At 44.6% G+C, this 22,635-nt stretch overlaps 1 protein-coding gene across 1 annotated transcript; it reads left to right on the top strand.

The window, feature by feature from the left end:
* The first annotated feature begins 18,812 nt into the window (after window positions 1-18,812).
* Window positions 18,813-21,485, top strand: LOC136527498 (cysteine-rich receptor-like protein kinase 10). Its single transcript, XM_066520254.1, has 6 exons — window positions 18,813-19,265; window positions 19,412-19,557; window positions 19,666-19,876; window positions 20,332-20,569; window positions 20,674-20,824; window positions 20,945-21,485. The coding sequence occupies exons 1-6, from the start codon at window positions 19,073-19,075 to the stop codon at window positions 21,269-21,271; spliced, it is 1,266 nt and encodes a 421-aa protein (XP_066376351.1). The 5' UTR covers window positions 18,813-19,072; the 3' UTR covers window positions 21,272-21,485.
* Window positions 21,486-22,635: the final 1,150 nt, after the last annotated feature.

The raw sequence follows: 22,635 nt of genomic DNA, 5'->3' as shown, positions 1-22,635 counted from the left end.
GTGCTTTCCTAAAATACTTCAGCAAACCAACCCTAGTGAGCTATAAAAGGAGGCCTCCCTCCTACTTTTGAAGATCATCATACACAAGAGAAGAGAAAGAGAAGAGCTACATTCCTACCTTTAGCTTCTAGCTAGAGTAGCATAGGGAGTGAGAGAGAGAAGTTGGAGAAGTACCAGAGTTGCTCGGTACACTTAGTGGAAGGAGTGACGGCACTAATGGCTCCCCCACTTGTACCCCTACGATCATCTTACTACTTGAAGAAGTTCATGTTCATTCTTTGATATTGATTTCCTAAGAAAGTTATCTTTGTTCATTATAAACTTGCGGGTTTGTCGTTCGTCCCCATGGCGGATACTCTAGTAGAGGACTCCTGATAAAGATGAAAGTTCTTGGCCAACGCTAGAGTAGTGACCAATAGCATAGACGTGGTGTCTAAGTTAGAAGTCACCTTCATTTGCCTCGCATCCCACAGTTGAGGGGTAGGTGGCAGGTGGTGACAACCCTGTCCGTCCTCTGTAATCCCCCATGTTTGGATACGACGTAGAGCCATAGGCCAATATCTCTTGGCAGACTAGGTGTACGTCGGTGCCTAAAGCAAGTTTATCGTGACCAAGTTATCTTCACTTAGGATATCGGTCCTTAGAAGAACCTCACTACCCAAGTTATCTCTCTCCTTTTCATTAGGTGAACTAGCTAAGAGACTTACATGTTTGTTCTTTTGGGAAAATATGATACCCTGAATACTTTTGTGCACTTGCAGATTCCTTCTACTTACGCTAAGAAACACCAACAAGCATTTCTAGTGCCGTTGCCAGAGAACGGTTGTCGTTTTAGTCTTCAAACCTAGTTCGCCTATGTATCCTTTGTTTTTACCTTTCTTTTCTTTTTACTCCTTTCCAACGGAGCAACCTACCATTTAAAACCTTTATGTTCCCAAGGGCGAGTTCATTGAACCACCACAATCATCAAAGCCAATCATAGCTTCTAGTTATGAACTTGGCCCTAGCTTTATAGCCATGGTTTGGGAACAAACCTTCTTAGGGTTAGATTATGAAAACCCTTATCACCACCTAAAGGAGTCTGAGTAGCTCTGTGCTTGCCTGACCATTTCAGGCATCTCACAAGAAACACTATGGTGGAAGTTGTTTCCTTTCTCGCTTGATGAGAGGGCAAAACAATGGTACACCCACAACATAGGGAAGGTAGCTAGAGATTGGGAAGAATTGAGAAACAGATTCTGTCTCGCACTCTTCCCTATATCCCAAATCACTGCCCTATGTCAAGAGATACTCAACTTCCAACAAAAAGAGAAGGAAACCATAGGTGCATCCTGGGACCATTTTTCAATCCTATCAAGGTTAGGCCCCGACTTGTCCATACCAAACCATGTGTAGTTACAACATTTCTAGTTAGGTCTTAGCAAGTAATCTACCCTACAGCTCGATATAGCTGCCGGGGGTTTATTTACCCATAAAACCACGACGGAAGGAGAAGCTCTCCTAGACCGTGTTCTAGAGAACACTCCCTTGCTAGAACCCCTCCGTGTAGAGCCCGAGCCTAGCCATGAGGAAGTCTCTTTGGCTGAGGCCAAACCTTTAACACCCTTAGAGAGACCCTCACTCGAACCAAAAGATCTAGAGGAAGGTTTCCAACATTCAGATCTTCTGTATTTTGAGGATGATTTTTTTCAAAGATTTTGGAAATACCTCGAATTACTCATGCCAAAAGAAACCAATAGTTCCTGTCACTTCTTTGGACCCTTTGGACAAAGAATCCCATAAGGAATCCATTAAGGAGTTGACCACAATTCTAAGCAACGAATGGACAGAAGAAGTGGAGCGTACTTCTGAAGAAATTCATATTTGCATACCTTCTTCAACTATTCGATGCAATGTTCATGGAATGAAGGTGGAAGTGCTTTACAATCCCACTATTGGAGCAAACATCATGTCTGCAACTTTTGCGTCCACTTTCTTTGACAATGAACCCCTTGCTCCAACAGTCAAAAAATTGCAGAATTGCACCCCGTTCCAGACTAGAAGGACTAGGAATTCTTCATGATATATCCCTATACCATGGACAGACAGAAGTTTCCTGAGACTTCCATGTCTTCAACATCAGAGATTTTGATGTCATGATAGGGCATCCCCTAGAAAAGCTTTTCATAGAACCACCATCATCTGAGGATCTAGATGTAAAGTTGGCGAGAGACACTTTTTCCATTCCTATTACTTGAGCTAAAGACTTGGTGGCAGAAGCTCTCCCCTATCCAGACCTGCCCCAGGAAGTTATGTCGGTCTTACCCTTTGATTCTCCTGAGTTGTCCTTAGAAAAAGATGCAAAACTCTTCATAGAAGAGGAGGACGACTTAGGAGAAACTATAGATCTTCCCCAAGAGGATGCACCGGCACGACCTCCAGTTGAGCTAAAACCCTACCCGTTGGCCTATGTTACGCTTTCCTAAATGGTGACAAAAAACTCCTGTAATCATAAGCGACAAGCTTACTGATGAGGAGACTGCCAAACTCATCGCCATCTTAGAAAAACATAGGCTAGACGTTGCAAGATCTGATGGGGATTAGCCCAACCCTTTGTACCCATCGTATTCTGATTGATCCTTCGAGTACACCATCTCAAGAACCTCAGCGTAGGCTCAATAATGCGATACGGGAAGTCATGAAGAAGGAAGTCCTCAAATTTCTTCACACCAGGATTATTTATCTCGTACCACATAGCGACTGGGTTAGTCCCGTCCAAGTGGTTCCAAAGAAAGGAGGAATGCCGGTCATTGAAAACAACAAAAATGAATTGATCCCACAACGTACCATCATGGGGTGGAGAATCTATATCGATTACCGAAAGCTCAACATGGCAACAAAGAAAGACCACTTTCCACTACCTTTCGTTGATGAAATGTTAGAGCAGTTGGCAAAGCATTCTTTTGTTTGCTCGATGGGTATTCTAGGTATCATCAAATCCCATCTGCCCCGATGATCAAAGCAAGACGGCCTTCACATGCCCGTATGGAACGTACGCTTAACGCAGAATGTCGTTCGGGTTGTGTAATGCACCCGCTTCATTCCAATGGTGCATGATGTTTATTTTCTCAGACGTGATAGGAGAAATTATGGAGGTTTTCATGGATGACTTTTTAGTCTATGGAAAAACTTTTGACCACTATCTAGAAAATTTAGACAAAGTCTTGCAAAGATGCCAAGAAAAGGACCTGGTACTCAATTGGGAAAAGTGCCATTTCATGGTCCAAGAGGGCATCGTTCTTGGGCACCTTATGTCCGAGAGGGGGATTGAGGTAGGTAAGGCTAAGATCGAGGTTATCGAGCAACTACCACCCCATGAATGTAAAAGGGTTCCGTAGCTTCCTAGGTCATGCAGGGTTCTATAGACAATTTATTAAAGACTTTTCACAAATTGCTAGACCCCTCACAAACCTACTAGCTAAGGATGCACCCTTTGAGTTCACAGATGAGTGCTTAGATGCTTTCCACACTCTCAAGAAAGCACTCATCTCAGCGCCAATCATCCAACTACCCGATTGGTCGCTGCCGTTTGAGATCATGTGTGATGCTAGTGACTATGTTGTTGGTGTGGTCCATGGCCAAACCAAAGATAAGAAGCATCATGCAATCACGTACGCTAGCAAACCATTGATAGGAGCACAACTTAACCACGCAACTACAGAAAAAGAGCTTCTTGCAGTTGTTTTTACTATTGATAAATTCAGATCTTACTTAATTGGAGCAAAAGTCATCATTTACACTGATCATGCTGCATTAAAATATTTGCTCACTAAGAAAGATGCAAAACCTAGATTAATAAGATAGATTCTCTTACTCCAGGAATTTGACCTTGAAATAAATGGTAAAAAGGAAGTAGAGAACACCACTGCAGATAATTTGTCACGTATGCAAGTCACTAACATGCAAGAACTTTTAAATAAACGACTTCCGAAGCGACGACATGCTACTAAAAGTGACAGATTCATACCCATGGTACGCGAACATCATGAACTTCATGGTTTCAAGATACGTACCATCTGGAGCAAACAAAAAAAGCTGCAAGCCAAGAGTAGACATCACCTTTGGGATGACCCATACCTGTACAGGGTATGCTCTGATAGGTGGTTGAGGAGGTGCGTACCAACGGCGAAAGGCCTGCAAATCATCGAGAAACGCCATGCAGCACCGTACGGATGTCATTATGGAGTGTTCCGCACACAAGCCAAAATCCGGTAGTATGGATTCTTCTGGCCGACGATGTACGAAGACACCAAAGAATTCATCAAAAGGTGTCAAAAAATGCTAGCTGCAAGGTGGCATAACTACTCACAATGCAATGCCCCTCCACTACAACCTGCAAGTGGAGATCTTCGCTATATGGAGCATTAACTTCGTGGGGCCATTCCAAAAGTCCCATGATAGCGAGTATATCCTTATTGTTGTTGATTATGTATCAAAATGGGTGGAAGCATTACCATGTAGAGCTACTGACACCAGGCATGCAAGGAAGATGTTCCATGAATTGATCTTCCCTCGTGTTGGAACAGAAAGAATGGTGATAAGCGATGGGGGATCTCACTTCATTGACAAAACCTTCAGAGCCTTCGCGAAAGAGCTTGGAGCCAAGCACAATATTGCCACCCTATACCATCCTCAAACTAGCGATCAGGCAGAAACTTCAGATAAACAGATCAAAAATATCCTATAGAAAAAGGTCAATGCAATGGGAAAGGGATGGAAAGACAAGCTACCTGATGCACTTTGGGCATATAGGACAGCCTATAAAACACCTATTGGCATGTCGCCATTCTAGTTCGTCTATGGAAAGAGTTGTCATCTACCAGTTAAGCTTGAACCCTGAGCTCACTAGGCCATACGGAGCTAGAACATGGATTTCAAGCTAGCTGGCAAAAATAAACAAAAACAAATAGCCAAGCTAGAGGAAAGGTGAGAGAAGGCTTACCACAGTGCCCTACTCTACAAAGAAAGAACTAAGAGATGGCATGATCACCGAATCCAACAGAAAGAGTTCAAGAAGGGGGACAAAGTTCTACTATTCAACTCCCGAATCAAGCTCTTCGGTGAAGGAAAACTAAGAAGCAAATGGCAAGGACTGTACACCGTCATCAACACTTCACCACATGGCGCGATCACCATCCAAGACGATGATGGTAACATTTTTAAAGTCAACGGTCAAAGATTAAAAGTTTTCCTAGAGCCTTCTTATAACACTAACTTAGAAATAGATTTAATTGCTTTTGAGAAATTTATTCAAAATTTATGGAAATTTTAAAAACTAACATATTCTTTCTTAATAAAATAAAAACATTGTTTTCTTTCTAAGCAAGCTATCATGTCTAATGACCTTTATGCCATCACTAAGACAACCCATGATTCTTGCTTAATTCTTACTGATCACATGAATATTCCCTCATAATTATAAAATCATGTGAATCTTGCAACTTGAATATCCATTTGATTCACCATGATCATGCACATCTTGCTCTATCTCCTACTGATCCTAGTGAATAAAAATTCAACACCAACATCTCTCATATCTCCATTCATGCATGAGCACCTGGACACAAACACGGCACAGGGGGCGGATCTAGGGGTGCGCTCGCACCACCCACGGCTTCGCTGGCCCCCGTTCTTTGTAGACCTGCTCCTGATACTGCCTGTGATCGATATATGATTGTGAGGCGGTGGTGTGATACTATTTCCTTTGCAGTAGAGACCCTCTCACCTATATAAACTACCCCATGGCCTCTCTTCTTCTCACACCAAGCTCCAAAGCATTCCTCTCCTCACCTACAAGACCACTCTAAGCATTCTCAAGCCTAAGTCATGGCCAGCCATGCTCTCACCTTGTACAAGGATCATGCTCCACTTACAATCTTGATGGCATTCCGGCGTCTGTTGACTTAGTGCCTGAAAGCTCGTTCATGAGGAAAGAAGTAAGGGTGATCTTGGAGGCGCCCCTCGCTATCATGCCACCACCTAGCCACGCCACGAGCGGTGGCACTAGCTTGAAGTCTATGACATGTTCCAAGGTGCTCCTTGGTGGCACTAAGGACAATAAGGCTCCTTCAACAAGGCCAACCACCGGCACCATTGGACTCAAAAGAAAGGCGTCCGAAGCTAGTGAACCAAAGAAACGATCTTTTGTAACGCCTTCGGGCAATTTGGTCTCCTGCGCTAACTCATCCATTCATACCGCTAGGCCTAGTCTTTCCTACATAGTGGTAGGCATGCACAAACTCGATGGAGGGTATGGGAAAGCACTCATGCACAAACATGCTAAGGAGCCGGTACATAAGCGGCCCCATCAGGAAAAAAGTCGGTAGAATCCTTGGTGTGCCCCTTAGGATCAACAGGTTTAGGAAGCTTCCTCCAATCAAACGACATGTAGGACAGTATGAGAGTAGTGACGAGGAGGAAGCCCCACCCAAGGGTCCTTCTATCTCCTCTCTTAGCACCGAAAACGCTACCCTGCGAGACCTCCTTTGGGGCCTGAGCGACAGTTTAGCTAAAAACCTCATCAAGATTAGAGATCTGGTCAACGACATCACTAGTTTACGCTTCAAGTTAGACCAGAAATTAGCTAAGGTGGCAAGGGCAGCGGGGGTGGCGGATGCTCTAGATCAGCCTTTCTAGGTCGCTCCCGCCAAAATAAACAAGCGCATGTTTATCTTTTTTAAGTTTATCATTCCAATCTTTTTGAATTCAAATCATGTAATGCGCCTAACTTTTTGATAATTGAATAAAGATATTATTATTAGGAATATTTGTTGCACTTGTTTTCGTGTTTCTTTTGTTATCAAAATAAAAGCAAGAAAGAAAACAAGTGTGGGGGAGGCACCACACTCGCATCCAACAAAGATGCACAAAAGATGGAAAAATTCAAAACTTGGTTTGTGTATCTCTCACTCTCCCTCCCTCCGCATTTAAAAAAAGATTTAAACTAAACAAATTTAAAATAAGCTAAAAAGAAATGCTCCATCTCCATGTCTTCCTATGATCAAAAGTTTGCATACTTTTTATTCCTTGCTAATATTCCTAAATATGAACACTTATCATAGGGAACCTATTTTATCTATGTAATTAATGAATGAGATATAGTAGGATGACATGACGCTTGTTCGTTCTTGCAAAGTACTTGGGAATTATTTTACAAAACAAAATTTTAAAATAACATGTTCCTTAAATGATATACAAATACTTACCAAGGCCATATATGATCATACATGACAAAATCTTCCACATATGCCTCTTACTTTGTGTTGAGTTTGGTCAAGTTTTATGACCCCTGTTGAGAGATGCTTCATGCTCCCAAGATCAAAACTCACGTATACACCACAAATAAATAATTATTCTTACACTAGGGATACGCTAAAACATGTTTCCATTACCAACAAAATAAATACTCCATGTTTCAAAACTATGATCTCCCTAGCATTACTAGAAAGAGACAGAAAGGCTATGTAGAAAAGTATTGAAAAAATAGGGCACAAGAAGGTCCCAAAGTATAGAAAAAAGAGAGGGACACATGAAGGTCCCAAAAGCATTTAAAAAAATGATGAGCACATGAAGGCTCATAAGAAAAATAAGCTAGCCATGTCTCAAAATAAAAGCTAGAGATCATATCAAACAAAGGAGTATACTTCCACCAAATTCCACACACTTGCATAGTTTTGATCTAAGAGTATGACGCTTCTCTCCGATGAGGTCCAGGGTTTGACTTTACAACATATGCATGTTAAGTGTGCCTCAAAATTTTCATCCCTACCCAAAGCTCCATATAAGCTTTTAGAAGTAGGATGATCAAAGAGGAGGCAAATTTTCAACATATGCCTTGGTAAGGAACCACTTACAAATCTGAGTGACTTGAGAGAAACATTCAAGGAACAAAAGCTATCTTTATATTTTCAAAACCATAAAAACCTAAGTTTCTGAGTAGGAATAGAGTAAGAATATTTGAATCCAAGCTATTCCATTTTTCAATTGCCCAAGATATTTTGGTAGACACTTGAAGTTCACAGGTATAGGTGAAGCTTGGAATAACCTATATGCAGATTTCAAAACCAAGGAGATGAACCCGCTTAGTCATTAGAACTTTACTCGAGGATGAGCAAAGGACTAAGTGTGGGGGAGCTTGTTGGCGATACTTAACTCACAATTCTACAACAAACATTTAACAAAACAAAACAAATGTGAAGACCAAAACTTAGAATTAGGCCTTTTTCGACTCACATTCTCCACAAGTTTTGGTACATATATGTTTTACAGGTGAAAGCTCTAGTTTAGTTTTGGTGAATCGATAAAACCCTAACTGCTAACCCTTTTGCTCTAAGTGATCATGAGATAGAGTAGCACATTCCAAGTGGTAGAGCAAATGGTGAAGATCATGATGATGGTGGTGATAACCATGGTGATGATTAAGTGCTTGGGCTTGGAAAAGAAGAAAGAGAAAAACAAAATGGGCTTAAGGCAAAGGTGAATTTGATAGGGCCATTTTGTTTTGGTGATCAAGTCACCTAGTGGGTGTGATCACATTTAGGATAGATAGTCATACTATTAAGAGGGGCAAAACTCATCGTGAAATGTAGTTATCAAAGTGCCACTAGATGTTCTAACTCATTGCATATGCATTTAGATTCTATTGAGTGCTAACACCCTTGAAAATGTTTGTGAAAATATGCTAACACGTGCACAAGGTGATACACTTGGTGGTTAGCACATTTGATCAAGGGTGGTGAAGTTTGTGAATTCGAGGAGGTCACTGGAGTTGACCGGACATAGGACCATACGCTAGACCTACACGTCCGGTTAGTCTTGAAGCAGTGGCGTGGTCTCCAGCTTGTGACCAGACCCTGAGTGGTGCGTGTGATCGAACGCACAAGGGGTGCATCCAGTCATGCGTGACGTATGCTGATGTAGGGCTAGCGCGTGAGCGAGTGAAGAACCAACGCTGGGGAGCGTCCGGTCGATGCCAAATGGACGCGTCCCATCGCATTTCGAGCACTCTGGGAGCTCTCTAGAAATGATCTGACAAGGCTTAGGCACGGCGTCAGGTGAAGGGGCCGACGCATTTGGTCGCTGGCAGGTGGTGCGCAGGTGAGTGAGGACCTAACGTGGGCACGGTGCGTTCGGTCATCCTTCGCTGCGTTCGGTCTTGACTTAACTCTTGAGAGTGACTAAGTTGGCCGTTGGGATCAAGTGGCGCATGTTCAAAGCAGTGACATGTGGCAGCGATCCCATGACTAGACGCAGGGGGCCGAGCATCCGGTTGATCTGACCAGCCCATCCAGTCACCCCGAGTAGGGCTCTATGTTGAGCTAAACGGCTCTATTTTAAAGGGGCTTCTATTTAAGCCTCATGGCTGGCTCTTACTCACTCTCTTGGCCATTTTCATTGACATAGCAACCTAGTGAGCTGAGCCAAAGCCCTCCCACTCATCTCCATCATTGATTCATCATCTTTGTGAGATTGGGAGTGAATCCAAGTGCATTGCTTGAGTGAGGGCATCTAGAGGCACTTGGTGATTGTGTTTCGCTATGGATTTCACTTGTTTCTCTTGGTGGTTGCCACCACCTAGATAGCTTAGTGTAGCGAGGATCGTCGAGCGGAGGAAGGTGATTGTCTCTGGCTCCGATCATGGTGATTGTGAGGGGTTCTTAACATTTCCCTAGTGGAGAGTCAAAAGGTACTCCAGTGAATTGCTCATAGCTTGTGGATCCCCATCTTGTGTTGGTTGTGCGGCCCCTAATTGTGGGTTAGACGTGTGATGCCTATTAGCACGTGAACCTCCAAGTGGGTGAATCACTACAACAAGGACGTAGCTTGCTGACAAGCAAAAGGACATCGAGGATAAATCATTGTCATCTTGCCCTGAGGATTTCATTGGTATTCATTGTGATTGATTGATTGTCTCTCGCCATGGTGGTATAACTTTACTACCTCACTCTTGTATTTACTTTCCTAGTGTAGCTAAGCTCTTTAGTGTAATTATTTTTAAGTGCTAGCTTTGTGTCTTGTCTAGTGGTTAGCGAGGCTCTTTAGTTAGTCTTTGCGAGCTCACTAACTTAGTGGTAGTGACTTAGCCTCTTGTGTGTGAAATAGAGATCATAGCAACTAGAATTGTGGATAGGAGGCTTGCATTTTTAGAAGGCTAGCATAACACTCGCTTCGCTTCATAATTATCTAACCACTTGGCTTAAGTGTTGTTGTAGAAATTTTTATAGGCTATTCACCCCCCGCTAGCCATTAGAACCTTTTAGCAGGGCAACACGTGAAAACACACTAAAATGCGCAACCGAGAAGGCGCATTCAAGCAAAACACAAGCAAAGCCCATCGAAACTCCAAATCTAGGCCAAGCACCAGCGCGGGAGTAGCCCAGGCCTAGCTAGAAGCCCACTCGCCAAGGGCGGTGGCTAGATGTGTAGCCCATGGTGTGGTCGCACCCCTGGTGCGCCCGCACCGCCCCAGCACCTCCTAGCCCTACCTTCTACAGGCGGTTCAATTAATGCACCTAGAGGTCGGTTGCATGGGTGCTTTCCTAAAATACTTCACCAAACCGACCCTAGTGAGCTATAAAAGGAGGCCTCCCTCTCACTTTTGAAGATCATCATACACAAGAGAAGAGAAAGAGATGAGCTACATTCCTTCCTTTAGCTTCTAGCTAGAGTAGCATAGGGAGTGAGAGAGAGATAAGTTGGAGAAGTACTAGAGTTGTCGGCTACCTCCACTAGTGTGCTCAGTACACTTAGCGGAAGGAGTGATGGCACTAACGGCTCCCCCACTTGTACCTCCACGATCATCTTACTACTTGAAGTAAGAAGTTCGTGTTCATTCTTTGATATTGATTTCTTAAGAAAGTTATCTTTGTTCATTATAAACTTATGGGTTCGTCATTCGTCCCCATGGCGGATACTCTAGTAGAGGACTCCTGATAAAGACAGAAGTTCCTAGCCAATGCTAGAGTAGTGACCAATTGCGTAGACGTGGCGTCTAAGCTAGAAGTCACCTTGGTTTGCTTCGGAGGGGTAGGCGGCGGGTGGTGACAGCCCTGTTCGTTCTCCGTAACCCCCCACGTTCGGATACAACGTAGAGCCATAGGCCAGTATCACTTGGCAGACCAGTGTATGCCGGTGCCCGAAGGAAGTTTATCGTGACCAAGTTATCTTCACTTAGGATATCGGTCCTTAGAAGAACCTCACTACGCAAGTTATCTCTCTCCTTTTCGTTAGGTGAACTAGCTAAGAGACTTACACGTTTGTTCCTTTGGGAAAATACGATACCCTGAATACTTCCGGGTGAAGTGCTACAACGGTGTATCCGTACGTTTGCAGATTCTTTCTGCTTACGCTAAGAAACACCAACACCGACCCCACCTATCAGCACCATTGCCTCCCAATTCACTACAAATACCCCCCTCTTGTATACTATAAATAGGAGTATTTACCACCAATTGTGGAGTCTCTAGTAGAATAGAAGTAGATCTAAGGAGAAGAAGCTAGTAGTCCACTCTCTAGTACTTAGGCTAGCTAGTTGTGGCGGTTATAGTGAGTCAAGCTCTACTCAGGTCCAGAAGCAGTCTTTAGGAGTCTGATATAGCTCTTGTATCATTTCCCTCTTGTAAGACTTCTTTTAGTTCAATATACACACTACAAGATTTCTGTTGATACATGACATTCACAATCCGACACAATATACCCAAATTTCGTCATAAAAGGCCATTTGTGACAGAATTGAAAAGTGTCATGTATCGAGGATCATAGATCAACTCATGTGAAACCCGTGACAGTTGGCGACCATCATGGAACTGCCCACCTAGCCCAGGATCAGGCCTGTTAAGGCATGACAAAATTGTCTGTCATGATCATGTGGGATATTCGTCATGGATTGGGTGGCCACATCACCACTACTTGGGTCAAAATGACGTGGCTACCAGCATGGATATGCCATGCATGATAACATGACAAGAAGCAAATATATTGGTTTGGACCCATTTGTATCTATACATTGAAGCATTTGTACATTTTATTTACTGACCATTTACAGTTTGTTTCTGAAGAAAATAAATTTCTACATAAAAGTTTCAAACCATTTAGAATTTGGTCCATTTTTTTCTGAACAAATTAAACTTCTAATCACACCAATAAGTTCTACATAGTCCATCTCTTTCTTCTTGCACAAACTTGCTTCTTCTTGTACAGACTTGCTTCTTCCTGCGCAGACTTGCTTCTTCCTGCACAGACTTGGCTTGTTGACCATCTTCTGCAAATTCAAAGATATTGTTTTCCATTTGAGTCTACCAATGCAAGGAAAAAGCAAGATTCATGAGTTACAGATAAAAATAAGCATTGCAATGACTCAGCTAAAAACAAGATCCATAAAGCTCAGGGAAAGTATGTCAAAATAAAATAAACAGCTTGGGATAAGAGGCATTATCAGAACTTAACATAAGTTTGTTTGTTATTTCTCTCTACATAGGTACCTTCACATTGCAGCAACAGAAAACTTAAGTTAGTTCGATGCAATATGACATCAATTTCACTTGTATAATTCTAAAAGAACTGCTAATGGTTTTAACTATTGCAGCAACAGAAAACTTGTAAATCAGCAAAGTGCCTCCAGAAACCTCAAACTGAAGCATAGGTAGAAAGCATTTCCCAACTGGTTTGCAATGTCTTCAATACTAACCACACAGTAAGCTCACTCTACTCTATATTTGCAAAAAAGAAGGGGAACGAGAATGAGATGACACAAAGAAGAATATGGGGGAGCAGATCTGGAGGAGGGCGGGGCACCTGGATCTGCTACCGACATTAGAGGAGGACACACTGGAGTGGAGGCGATGGCGACATCAGTGGTAGGCTGGCGGCAGGGCTAGTCCTATCTCAAACTCGTGAGATCGCATGAGACATAGGGAGCACACCCAAGCCCCAACCCGCTTCCGTGTGTTGGGGTGCCGAGAGGATAGGCCTCAGCTCTACATCTGGTGGAGGGAGGATGGAGGGGGCAGTGCCGCTGGAGGGTCCCCCGAGGCCCAAGCACCGCAACTGGTGCAGGAAGATGGAGGGGCGACAATAGTGATGGAGGGAGCCCGATCTGCTAATGAGAGGGATAGACGAGAGAAGATAGAAGAGGCGGCTGGTGGTGGGAGATGCCCAATTGAGAAACCCTAAGAAGATGTTATATACATGATACCTGTAATGGGCCGGCTGTTGGGGTCCAAATGAACTCATGGCTCATTCTGCTAGATTATGATGATTTCTAAATTGGTCACCAAGAAACCGTCATGGATCAACACAAATCTTGTAGTGATATTCGTCATGTTCTTCAGCACTACTTCAGCAGTACTTTTCAGCGAACGAACAGTGTTGTTCTCTCACAATAAATCGGTATAAGCATCAGCACAAGCCAAATTTCAGCAAAATGAACAGGGCCATTACTTTCTACTTAAGTGCTTATTCAAGTCTTGTTACTCTAAGTACCAGTCTTGATCTCTAGTCATACTCTAGTGAAACTACCTTGTTTTGTATAATATGCTCTGATAGCATGAGATCTTCGTCCATTAGTGGACACTCTAGTCTTAGTCCAAGACTAGAGGAGTATCATCCTTCACCACCGAGCTTGACAAACTTACTGACCTCTAACCTAAGGGCCGAACATTTCGACCCCCCAAATATATAAGAGGGCAAAGAGAAAACAAAAGCCTAAGGGCCAAACACTTCGACCCTCTAAAAATGAGGGCGAAGCCAGAACAAAAGCCTAAGAGCATCTCTAAGAGTATCTTTTTTTCTCCTAAAACATAGAGTTTTGCAACTCCTAAAAAGGTATTGGGAGGAAAAAAAGAAGGCCACCTCCAAGAGTTTATAATAATCCACTCCTAAAAATAGAAGACAATTTTACATCAGGAATCCTATACTATTTGTAAATTATTGTAACCACTTTTATATATTTTTTCTCCCTCGTACATTTGCATCAGGAACCCTTTCCTACTCCTTATTCTTTCCCACACCCTTCCACCTTTAGATTGACCGACCAATACGCACGGGAAAGCAGTGTCTGCACGACCGCTACTACATGCAAAGTTACGCGCGACGGGGGAGGATTTCCTAAGTACGTAAATTTTAGGAGCATGGATTAGAAGTTGTTAGAGAGGAGTTTTTTCTTATCTTGCTAAAAACTAAGGATTGGAAAGATAAATAGGGTACTCTTGGAGATGCCCTAAAGGCCAAACACTTCGACCCTCTAAAAATGCGAGAGGGCGAAGTAAAAACAAAAGCCTAAGGGCCAAACACTTCGACCCTCTAAAAATGTGAGAGGGCGAAGCAAAAATAAAAGACTAAGGGCCAAGTAATTTGACCCTTCAAGAATACGAGAGGACAAAGCAACAACAGAAGCCTTGGGGCTAAAACTTTTCACCTACCCGAAACGGTGAAAGGATGAAACATCTTAAGGGTCAAACAAGTAATGAACTTGCAAAATAGCATTCGCCCTTTGCCAACCATGTGCAAGCATTAAATGTACTGCAACCACCACCAACAGCCAACTACCAACAAATTCCATTAAATACCCAAACTCCCAACCACCACCATTAAATGGCAAGGACCACGGACCAATAACTAAAAGTAAATGCGACCCCTTGCATAACTCCTGTCTCCCACCCTATAAATACAAGACACCTCAACCCATTTCTCAGACACAATCCTCAAGTAGAGCCAGCTCAACCTTCATAGCCTAACATCGTTCGCAACGCTAAAAGGATTCACACAAACCAGCCACCTTTTCGCAACCTAAAGTCAACCATCACCAAAGCTTTCGCTGGTCCAGCTACTCTTTTCAATGGAGCAAGAGCCCATACAGACACAAGTACACACCTCGAGTGCAACCTGATACCATAAAGAAGACTCGTAAATTAAAAGCACGATCCACGGATCATGAGCGAGCACCATGGCAATACCAAGCACCGTGTCGCATGGTGTAGGCGAATAGCAAGGCAGCGGTTTCTCGCCAAGCTAAGTCAGAGGGGTACGATAAGAAGACTCATAACATCCCCCATCCGGCGAAAATAGCCACCAAGGTGGCGGGACTATTTGCTCCTCCCCTTACCAAAAGAGGCCACGAGGACGGCGTGGTTTTTTCGTAAGTACGCCGAGGGGCTCGCGACGAGGTCCCCCGCGTGGGACTATTGCTGCTAATAAATAAGAAAGAAATAGACCATAGCAGGTAGCTATGAAATGTGCAGCGTGAAATGTAGAGGCTATCTCCCCTATACTAATCTCTTGCTTTTTGTATCTATTCAATGATTAAAAAATTGATTTACTAGCTTTAAGTTAGACAATTGAAGATGCCGCTTTGCTTCCTAGGCCTTAATTAGATCACCTCCAAATTCCAAGTTTTTTCACTCTCTTTTCATCACATCAATTTTTGGACGCATGCATGGAGCATTAAATATAGGTAAAAAAATAACTAATTGTACAGTTTGGTTGTAAATCACGAGACAAATCTTTTGAGCCTAGTTAGTCCATGATCGGACAAAGTTTGTCAAATACAAACGAAACGTGCTATAGTGTCCAGATTGCAAAAATTTACAATCTAAACAAGGCCCTAGTTCAGTTGCCGAGCCCTCCGAGTCCTATATCGTTCCATGAACTAAAGGTTCTTGAAACTAATAAGTATTTTAAAAATTAGTTAGACTACCACAGAAGATATTTTCAGGAACAGTTAGACTTTTTCATAGACAAAAAACTATTCGTTTAGCGTTAATGAGTTGTAAAAGTTTGGTTTTAGTTTTAAAAGAAAGAAGAAGAATTACTCCGTGGAACTGGAGCTAGCAGTGTCGCGGGTCAACAAGAATCGGGACCACGATGAAGTATTGAAGTCTACAACAGTATTAGCAGGTGGAAAGCATTCCTTGTACTGCCGAGTCAATGGCATTTCAGGGAAAGTGAACCCAGCCGGTGAATGGAGCCATGTAAAGCAGGCGGAAAGCATCAAAAGCTTTGGTAGGCACAAAAGTAAACGATATCAATTGCTAGTGGCGATGAGCTAGATATGTTTTGTGATAAGTAAATGATATGTGGCTATAAATGGTATGTTTTATTTTTTTTCAAACAATAATTTAAAATGTTTTTTCAACAATAAATGGTATGTTTTATGATAAATAAATGATCAAAATGGGATCCTTAATCAACGTGCATGCATCGGTCACATTAGTGACGTGCGGATCTTCCCTGCCCTCCCCTAATTGGAATCAAAGTCACCGGCCAGCGGTGCCTCCACAGCCGGCTGCACCACCCGCCGCCGACCCTTGCCCCTTCTTCCCCACCCTCCGCTAATTGGAATCGAAAGAGGAAGATAGCGACCTTCACCTCCACCGCCGCCCTGCCCGCTGGATGTCCTCCACACTGCCTGCTCGGCGGCGCCCCTACCGCCTTGCTCACCTCCAAACAAATCACCACAACCGGGCCCCCTCCCCTTCTAAGGTAGCTAGACATGGAGACTTAGATGCCACTGGATCTAGAAGTTGGGCCACCAGTTTCACATTCATCCACTCTGTTTTCAACTTGAAGTCAGTTCTTAAGCCTTTCAGTAGCTTTGTTGTTTTTCTTTTCGGTTTTCGTAGCAAAGGGAAGCAATTTAATTTAAATTATTCTCAAACTGAGGTACTAAAGTTAGGAGCCTGTTTAGATCCATTCGTACTAAAAAATTAGCAGTTAAAATTAATACTAGTGGATCCAAACATACCTTCTAATAGTTAGCTAAGGGCCGCTAACTATTAGTTTGATTAGCTGGTTTAGAGTTTCTAATAGGTGTTAATAATTCATATGCACTTTTAACTTACTATCCAACCACTTATTAGCAGGTGGATCCAAATGGCCTTTTGCTAAAAATTACCTAGCTAAAAAATAGTAGCTATTAGTTATTAGCTAGCTAATTTTAGTGCTAATAGATCCAAACAGGCCCTCACTTCTAAAGGCATTAATATTGGCTTACTTAAAGTGATATGCTACTGGCTTATCAAAAAAGAAACATATATGGTTTTTTATGAATAGATACTTGCAAAGCTTAACAGGTACAAGTCATAACCTACAGTGAATCCTATGGTCCTATCGTCAACACATATCGTGCAAAAAATTGCACATACAAATAAAATAATTGCGTGCAGGGACAGGACAATTAGAGATTTCAGAAATATGATATTTCAGCAAACAATACGATATTTCTTCCTATGAAGAAACTAAATATGTTAGTTCAGTACACTTCACTTACTATTAGGCCCCCTTTGAAATGCAGGATTGATAAAACATAGGAATAGGAAAAACGTAGGAATAAGATAGGAATGTATGTGTAAAACATAGGATTGGAAAATAGAGGAATTCAGTGAGGATGGTTGTTTGGATGGCCAATAGAAAAACATAGGTTTTTTCAATGCACACATGCCTCGATCATACGTGAGCTAGAAAAAAATGAGGTTTGACTTGATGGAATTTTTCATACATTCTCCATACAGATTCTGCTATGTAGGAACTTTTTCTAGGGACCTTTCCTATGAACCAAATAATGTTACAGTACCCAAATCCTACGTTTTTCCTTTGTTCCTCCTCCAATCCAATGGGGCCTTATTTGTCAAAAAGTTCTGTTCACACCAATGTTTTTGTGAATTCGATATATTTCTAGGCAGTTGGAACAAATGAACAAAATTGAACCACAAATCTTAAACGATGCATTGCAAAATTCTGCAAGCCTGTGGTGAAATGACAACACAGCAAGACCACATTCCATCATTGAACCTCATGACTAATGCAAACATGGAGAGCAGCTTTGTTCATGGCACTGTGTGGGCTTGTGTTGCTCCGAGACTCCTTGTCGTCTTCAAACTTCGGCCACAACAGCTGGTCCATCCGCTCCTTTTCTGCTCCAAAGCATCCAAACGCTGATGCATGAGCTTGAGTACAAATAAATCCACCCCCACCAAAACCTAGGACATGGAAGCCCTGACATTTCTCACTGTCACCCTTTTCTGAGGAGGCAAGGAGGACGACAATGGGTACCTCTGCCCAATCTGCGTGGCGCCATATCTCACCCAGCTCCACCTGCTCTCCCACACCGCTGAGGGCAGAGGCCATACTATTTCCCATGCTCGAGCGACAACGGCGCTCGTGCCAGCATGGAGGTGGCGCAGGAAGCAAAGGGGAGAGGGCATTGAGGGGCTAATGCCTCTTCCTTCGTCTTCCACCATGGCCGCGGTGAGGGGCGGCGAGGTCCACCCAATTTGGGTGCCACGTGCTTCACGTGCCCGCTTGTACTGCAGAAGCCGTGTGGCTTCCATGCTTGAGTGATGGTGTTGTGGAGATTGCGCAAGGAGGAGACAGGGAAGGGCGGCGATGACGGGTAGAGGAGAGGACAGAAAGGAGAGGGATGATGCGGTTGAGTGAGGGCAACAGGGTGGGAGGGGGTTTCTAAAAAAAATATGAGAAGATATTCGAAACACTGACTTGATTTTAGAACTTTTCTCTTCTTTACAGTAAAATAAATTTAGGTTTCCAGGCGCAAATATTAGCTAGGTTGATTCTAAGAATTTGAGTTTATACAACATCCAGCGCCACGCACGTAGAGGAGACACCAGGTTACTGAGGTCATTTTTTTCCCTGCCCGTCGGAAGCGAGCTCGTGCTAGGGATGGACGCGCACATCACCTGTCGCTTGGTCAAACGTATCAGCCGACTGCAGGTGCTGACAGGACAAAAGGCCAAACGCGGCGGGTGACACACTCACTTGTTGACAGGACAAAAGGCCACTCGCGCTCGGATCACTCGGCCCCGCCCGCCTCTCTCCCCATTCTCACCTCTTTCTCCTCTAGTCCTCTCCTCCCCACTTTCGTCCCGTTGCGTGCACCTCACTTCCATCCACACTTTGTTGGTCCATGGTCCTTTAGCGCCGCCCGTACCCCCATCAAGTCCACCCGGTTTCTTCCAACGGTGCACGCACCCAGCGGCAGCCGAGAGCAGGATCCGACAAGTCAGTTTCTGCTGGTAGAAGCATGGCGCCGGCCGGTCGTCTTGGTGGCCACCGCCGGCTGTTGGGCACGGCCCCTGCGCCGGCAAGCGACGGGGCGTCACACGGCTCGGGCTCCAGCCCTGACGCGATGCGGATCATGGTGGGCGTGCTGGTGACGGTCATCATCTGCACGCTGCTCTACTGCGTCTACTGCTGGCGGTGGCGGAAGCGCAATGGTGAACTGCGCTCTGCTTCTTCTCTGCTTTGTGCTTTTTTTTTTCACCCATACGCCGCGTGTGTTCTAACAGCTTGTTTAGATAATGGGTGTGTTCTAACAGCTGGTTGGATGGATCTTGGGTGAATGATGATTTGTTTAATCCAGCCATCCGGAGATCCCTGCTGGACAGCCTATGGCCGCGGTCGAGCTCGGACCTGCCGCTCATGGACCTCGCCACCATCCTCGCTGCCACCGACAACTTCTCCAAGGCCAACAAGCTCGGCGAGGGCGGCTTCGGCCCGGTCTACAGAGTGAGAAATAAACCCAAGATCGCTGTGGCCGCAGTTTCATCACCAGTTGTTTATGTATGCTTTGCTTGGTGTGCCCGCTGCATCTAATCTAATAATATAATTCAACAGGGCGTGCTGAGCGGCGGCTCGGAGATCGCCGTGAAGCGTCTGTCGGCGCGGTCGCGGCAGGGCGCGGCGGAGTTCCGGAACGAGGTGGAGCTGATCGCCAAGCTGCAGCACCGCAACCTGGTGCGGCTGCTGGGCTGGTGCGCCGAGCGCGACGAGAAGCTGCTGGTGTACGAGTACCTCCCCAACCGCAGCCTCGACGCCTTCCTCTTCGGTAAGCAAGGGAACCAACAACCACCACCAGCAGACGCTGCTCTGCTTAGCTCTCCTCCTTGTCATCATCCACTGTTCCCGGTCCGGCCGGCGCCAGGGGCCATGGCCACGTAGCTGTAGCTCTCACTCTCACTCTCACGGTAGGTGGGCGTGGTGTCATCACGCCATAAATTCCATGTTTTGTAGTGTCTAGTACGAGCTCATCCACTAATTAATTTCGAGGATGATTGACTGTACTATTACCGAGTAACTTGATGCACACAGCGCAACGAGACCACTAATTGTGCTACCATCCCAATTAAATTAGTGATACCATCCCAATTAAATTAGTGATCACTCACAGCAACTGATTTGGTTTGCGCTTGTGAGGTGTATTGATTTGCCAAGCAAGATGGTTGGTTGATCAGCAGTAGTACTAGTAGTAAGTTAATGAGATGCTGGCTGGTTCGTTCGCAGATCCGAGCAAGAGCGCGCAGCTTGGGTGGAGCACCCGGCACAACGTCATCCTGGGCATCGCCCGCGGCCTGCTGTACCTCCACGAGGACTCGCTGCTCAAGGTGGTCCACCGGGACCTCAAGGCCAGCAACGTGCTCCTCGACCACAAGATGAGCCCCAAGATCTCCGACTTCGGCATGGCCAAGATCTTCGAGGAGGACACCGACGGGATCAACACGGGCCGCGTCGTCGGGACCTAGTAAATTAAACTGAACGCAGCCTAAAATGCCTTACGTTCTGCCTATGTTTGTACGTGTTGCTCATTTCCCCCAACTGCGCTGCAAATGCGTGCGATGCATGCAGCGGGTACATGGCGCCGGAGTTCGCGTTGGAGGGCGTCTTCTCGGTGAAGTCCGACGTGTTCAGCTTCGGAGTCCTCCTGCTGGAGATCCTGAGCGGGCAGCGGAACGGCGCCTTGTACCTCGAGGAGCACCAGCAGTCCCTCATCCAAGATGTACTACCGTACCATTAATTCTGAAGCTAGCTACCTGCATTTCCATTTCCTTTGCTCGTCACTGCTCCATCACTACATTCATTCAGATTCAGTGATCTGAACCAATTTGACACTTGACAGGCATGGAAGCTGTGGAGTGAAGATCGCGCCGGCGAGTTCATGGACCCGTCGCTGGGGCGGTCCTACTCCAAGGACGAGGCGTGGCGGTGCTACCACGTCGGCCTGCTCTGCGTGCAGGAGAACCCCGACGTCCGGCCGACCATGTCCAACGTCCTGCTCATGCTCATCAGCGACCACATGAAGCTCCCTGAGCCAGCCATGCCGCCCTTGTTCACGCGGCTCAGGAACATCTCCTTGTTGGCACCGCCACTCACGACGAAAACCGAGTCCACGACGTCTCCGCAGTCCATCAACGATGTCTCCATCACAATGATCGAACCGCGCTGAGCGGCTGAGGTCATCCAATCATCACTTCGACGACGCGGTAAGTGTTCTGTGTATATATCAGTCGTTCATGCATTTTGTAGTTCTGGAAATGGAGTGATATCTGATATGTATTGAGGGAAACTGAGGGAGAGGCTTCAAGTGTAAATAAGAGTGCAATCGTTTGGAATGAGTAACATGTTATGCAACTACTCCTATGTACTAGTAAGTTTTTCAATGGTGTGCAAAAGTGTGGGATTTAACTACTAAATTCCACCCGGAAATGCAGAGTTTGGCGTACATAGGTCTTGTGAAGAACAGGATCAACTACCTTTTCAAAGCCTACTGCAGCAAGGCAGCAGCTCGGGCTCTTCCTGCATGCCACAAATGGCCCACAAAAAAGAAGAATCCTAGAACAAAATGGGAGGTCGCTAACCAACTTCTAGGAGAGACATAATTAACTGCATTGATCTCGGTAGCTACGCCACCCACGGAATTTAAAGAGCCTAAAGGAGCATGGGTCATATATTCTGCTGAACGTCGTTCTTGCCAAGGTTGGATGTCTTTTTTCAACCTACTCAAGTCCAAACCGTTGGGGCTCCTTAGAGGTTCTAACCACGGAGCACAAAGGTTAAAAAAACGAAAAATCATGATCGGTACAGTGGACGTAAAGCTATTGAACTTGGATATGCTCTTTTCTTCTGTTGAAGTGGAATCATAGAACACAATGTAATACAATGAGATAGAATGCAATAGAAAAAGGATAGCGAACGGTTAACCTATTCCTAAGGGCCAAATCAAGCCTTTTCAGTCTTTTAGAACATTGGGCAGCAAACTACAAGCAGCAAGAAGGAAGAAAGATTTCGCTTTATCAGGAATGTCAAGGAGTACACATGTGACATTCCATCATTGGTTCGCTGCTGAAAAAGGCACGGGAATCCTGGAAAAAGAAGGGGCGATTTATGACTTCCTCTGATTTCTGCTTTAGTAGATCACTTTTGCCAGTGTTCTCAGTTCTCACCGCGTGATAGGCACTGCAGGTCTGCAGCACTGCGTAGGACCGTGAAAACCGACCATTCAACATGACACCAAAAGTATTTCTTGGATTCCCCTGTTTAAGCTCCATCTAACACAGCGACTGTAGCACGGAATGAAAACACTTTCGCTTTATCAGCAGTACCTTTTCAGCGGAATAACATTGTTTTCTCTCACAACAAATCAGCATCAGCATCAGCATCAATCGTTTTTTCAGCCAACTGAACAAGACCCAAGGTACAAAACGGACTGCATCTGCATGAGAGGGATAACCAACAAAATATATCCTCAACCGTTAATGACTATCTAAGTGGTAATGTTTGTTTCTTGATAATTAAGTTGGAGCCTTTTCT

The sequence above is a fragment of the Miscanthus floridulus genome, chromosome 19 (genome assembly GCF_019320115.1).
Source record: "Miscanthus floridulus cultivar M001 chromosome 19, ASM1932011v1, whole genome shotgun sequence".
Classification (NCBI taxonomy): domain Eukaryota; kingdom Viridiplantae; phylum Streptophyta; class Magnoliopsida; order Poales; family Poaceae; genus Miscanthus; species Miscanthus floridulus.
The sequence above is the reverse complement of the archived record's forward strand: the minus strand, read 5'-3'. Positions and strand labels throughout refer to the sequence as shown.

Excerpts from the sequence above, each read along its gene's own strand:
- LOC136527498 (XM_066520254.1), top strand. The coding sequence starts at position 19,073 with ATGGCGCCGGCCGGTCGTCTTGGTGGCCACCGCCGGCTGTTGGGCACG. Across the intron at positions 19,266-19,411 it reads GCGGTGGCGGAAGCGCAATG|CCATCCGGAGATCCCTGCTG; the intron begins GTGAACTGCGCT and ends TGTTTAATCCAG. Across the intron at positions 20,825-20,944 it reads AGCAGTCCCTCATCCAAGAT|GCATGGAAGCTGTGGAGTGA; the intron begins GTACTACCGTAC and ends GACACTTGACAG.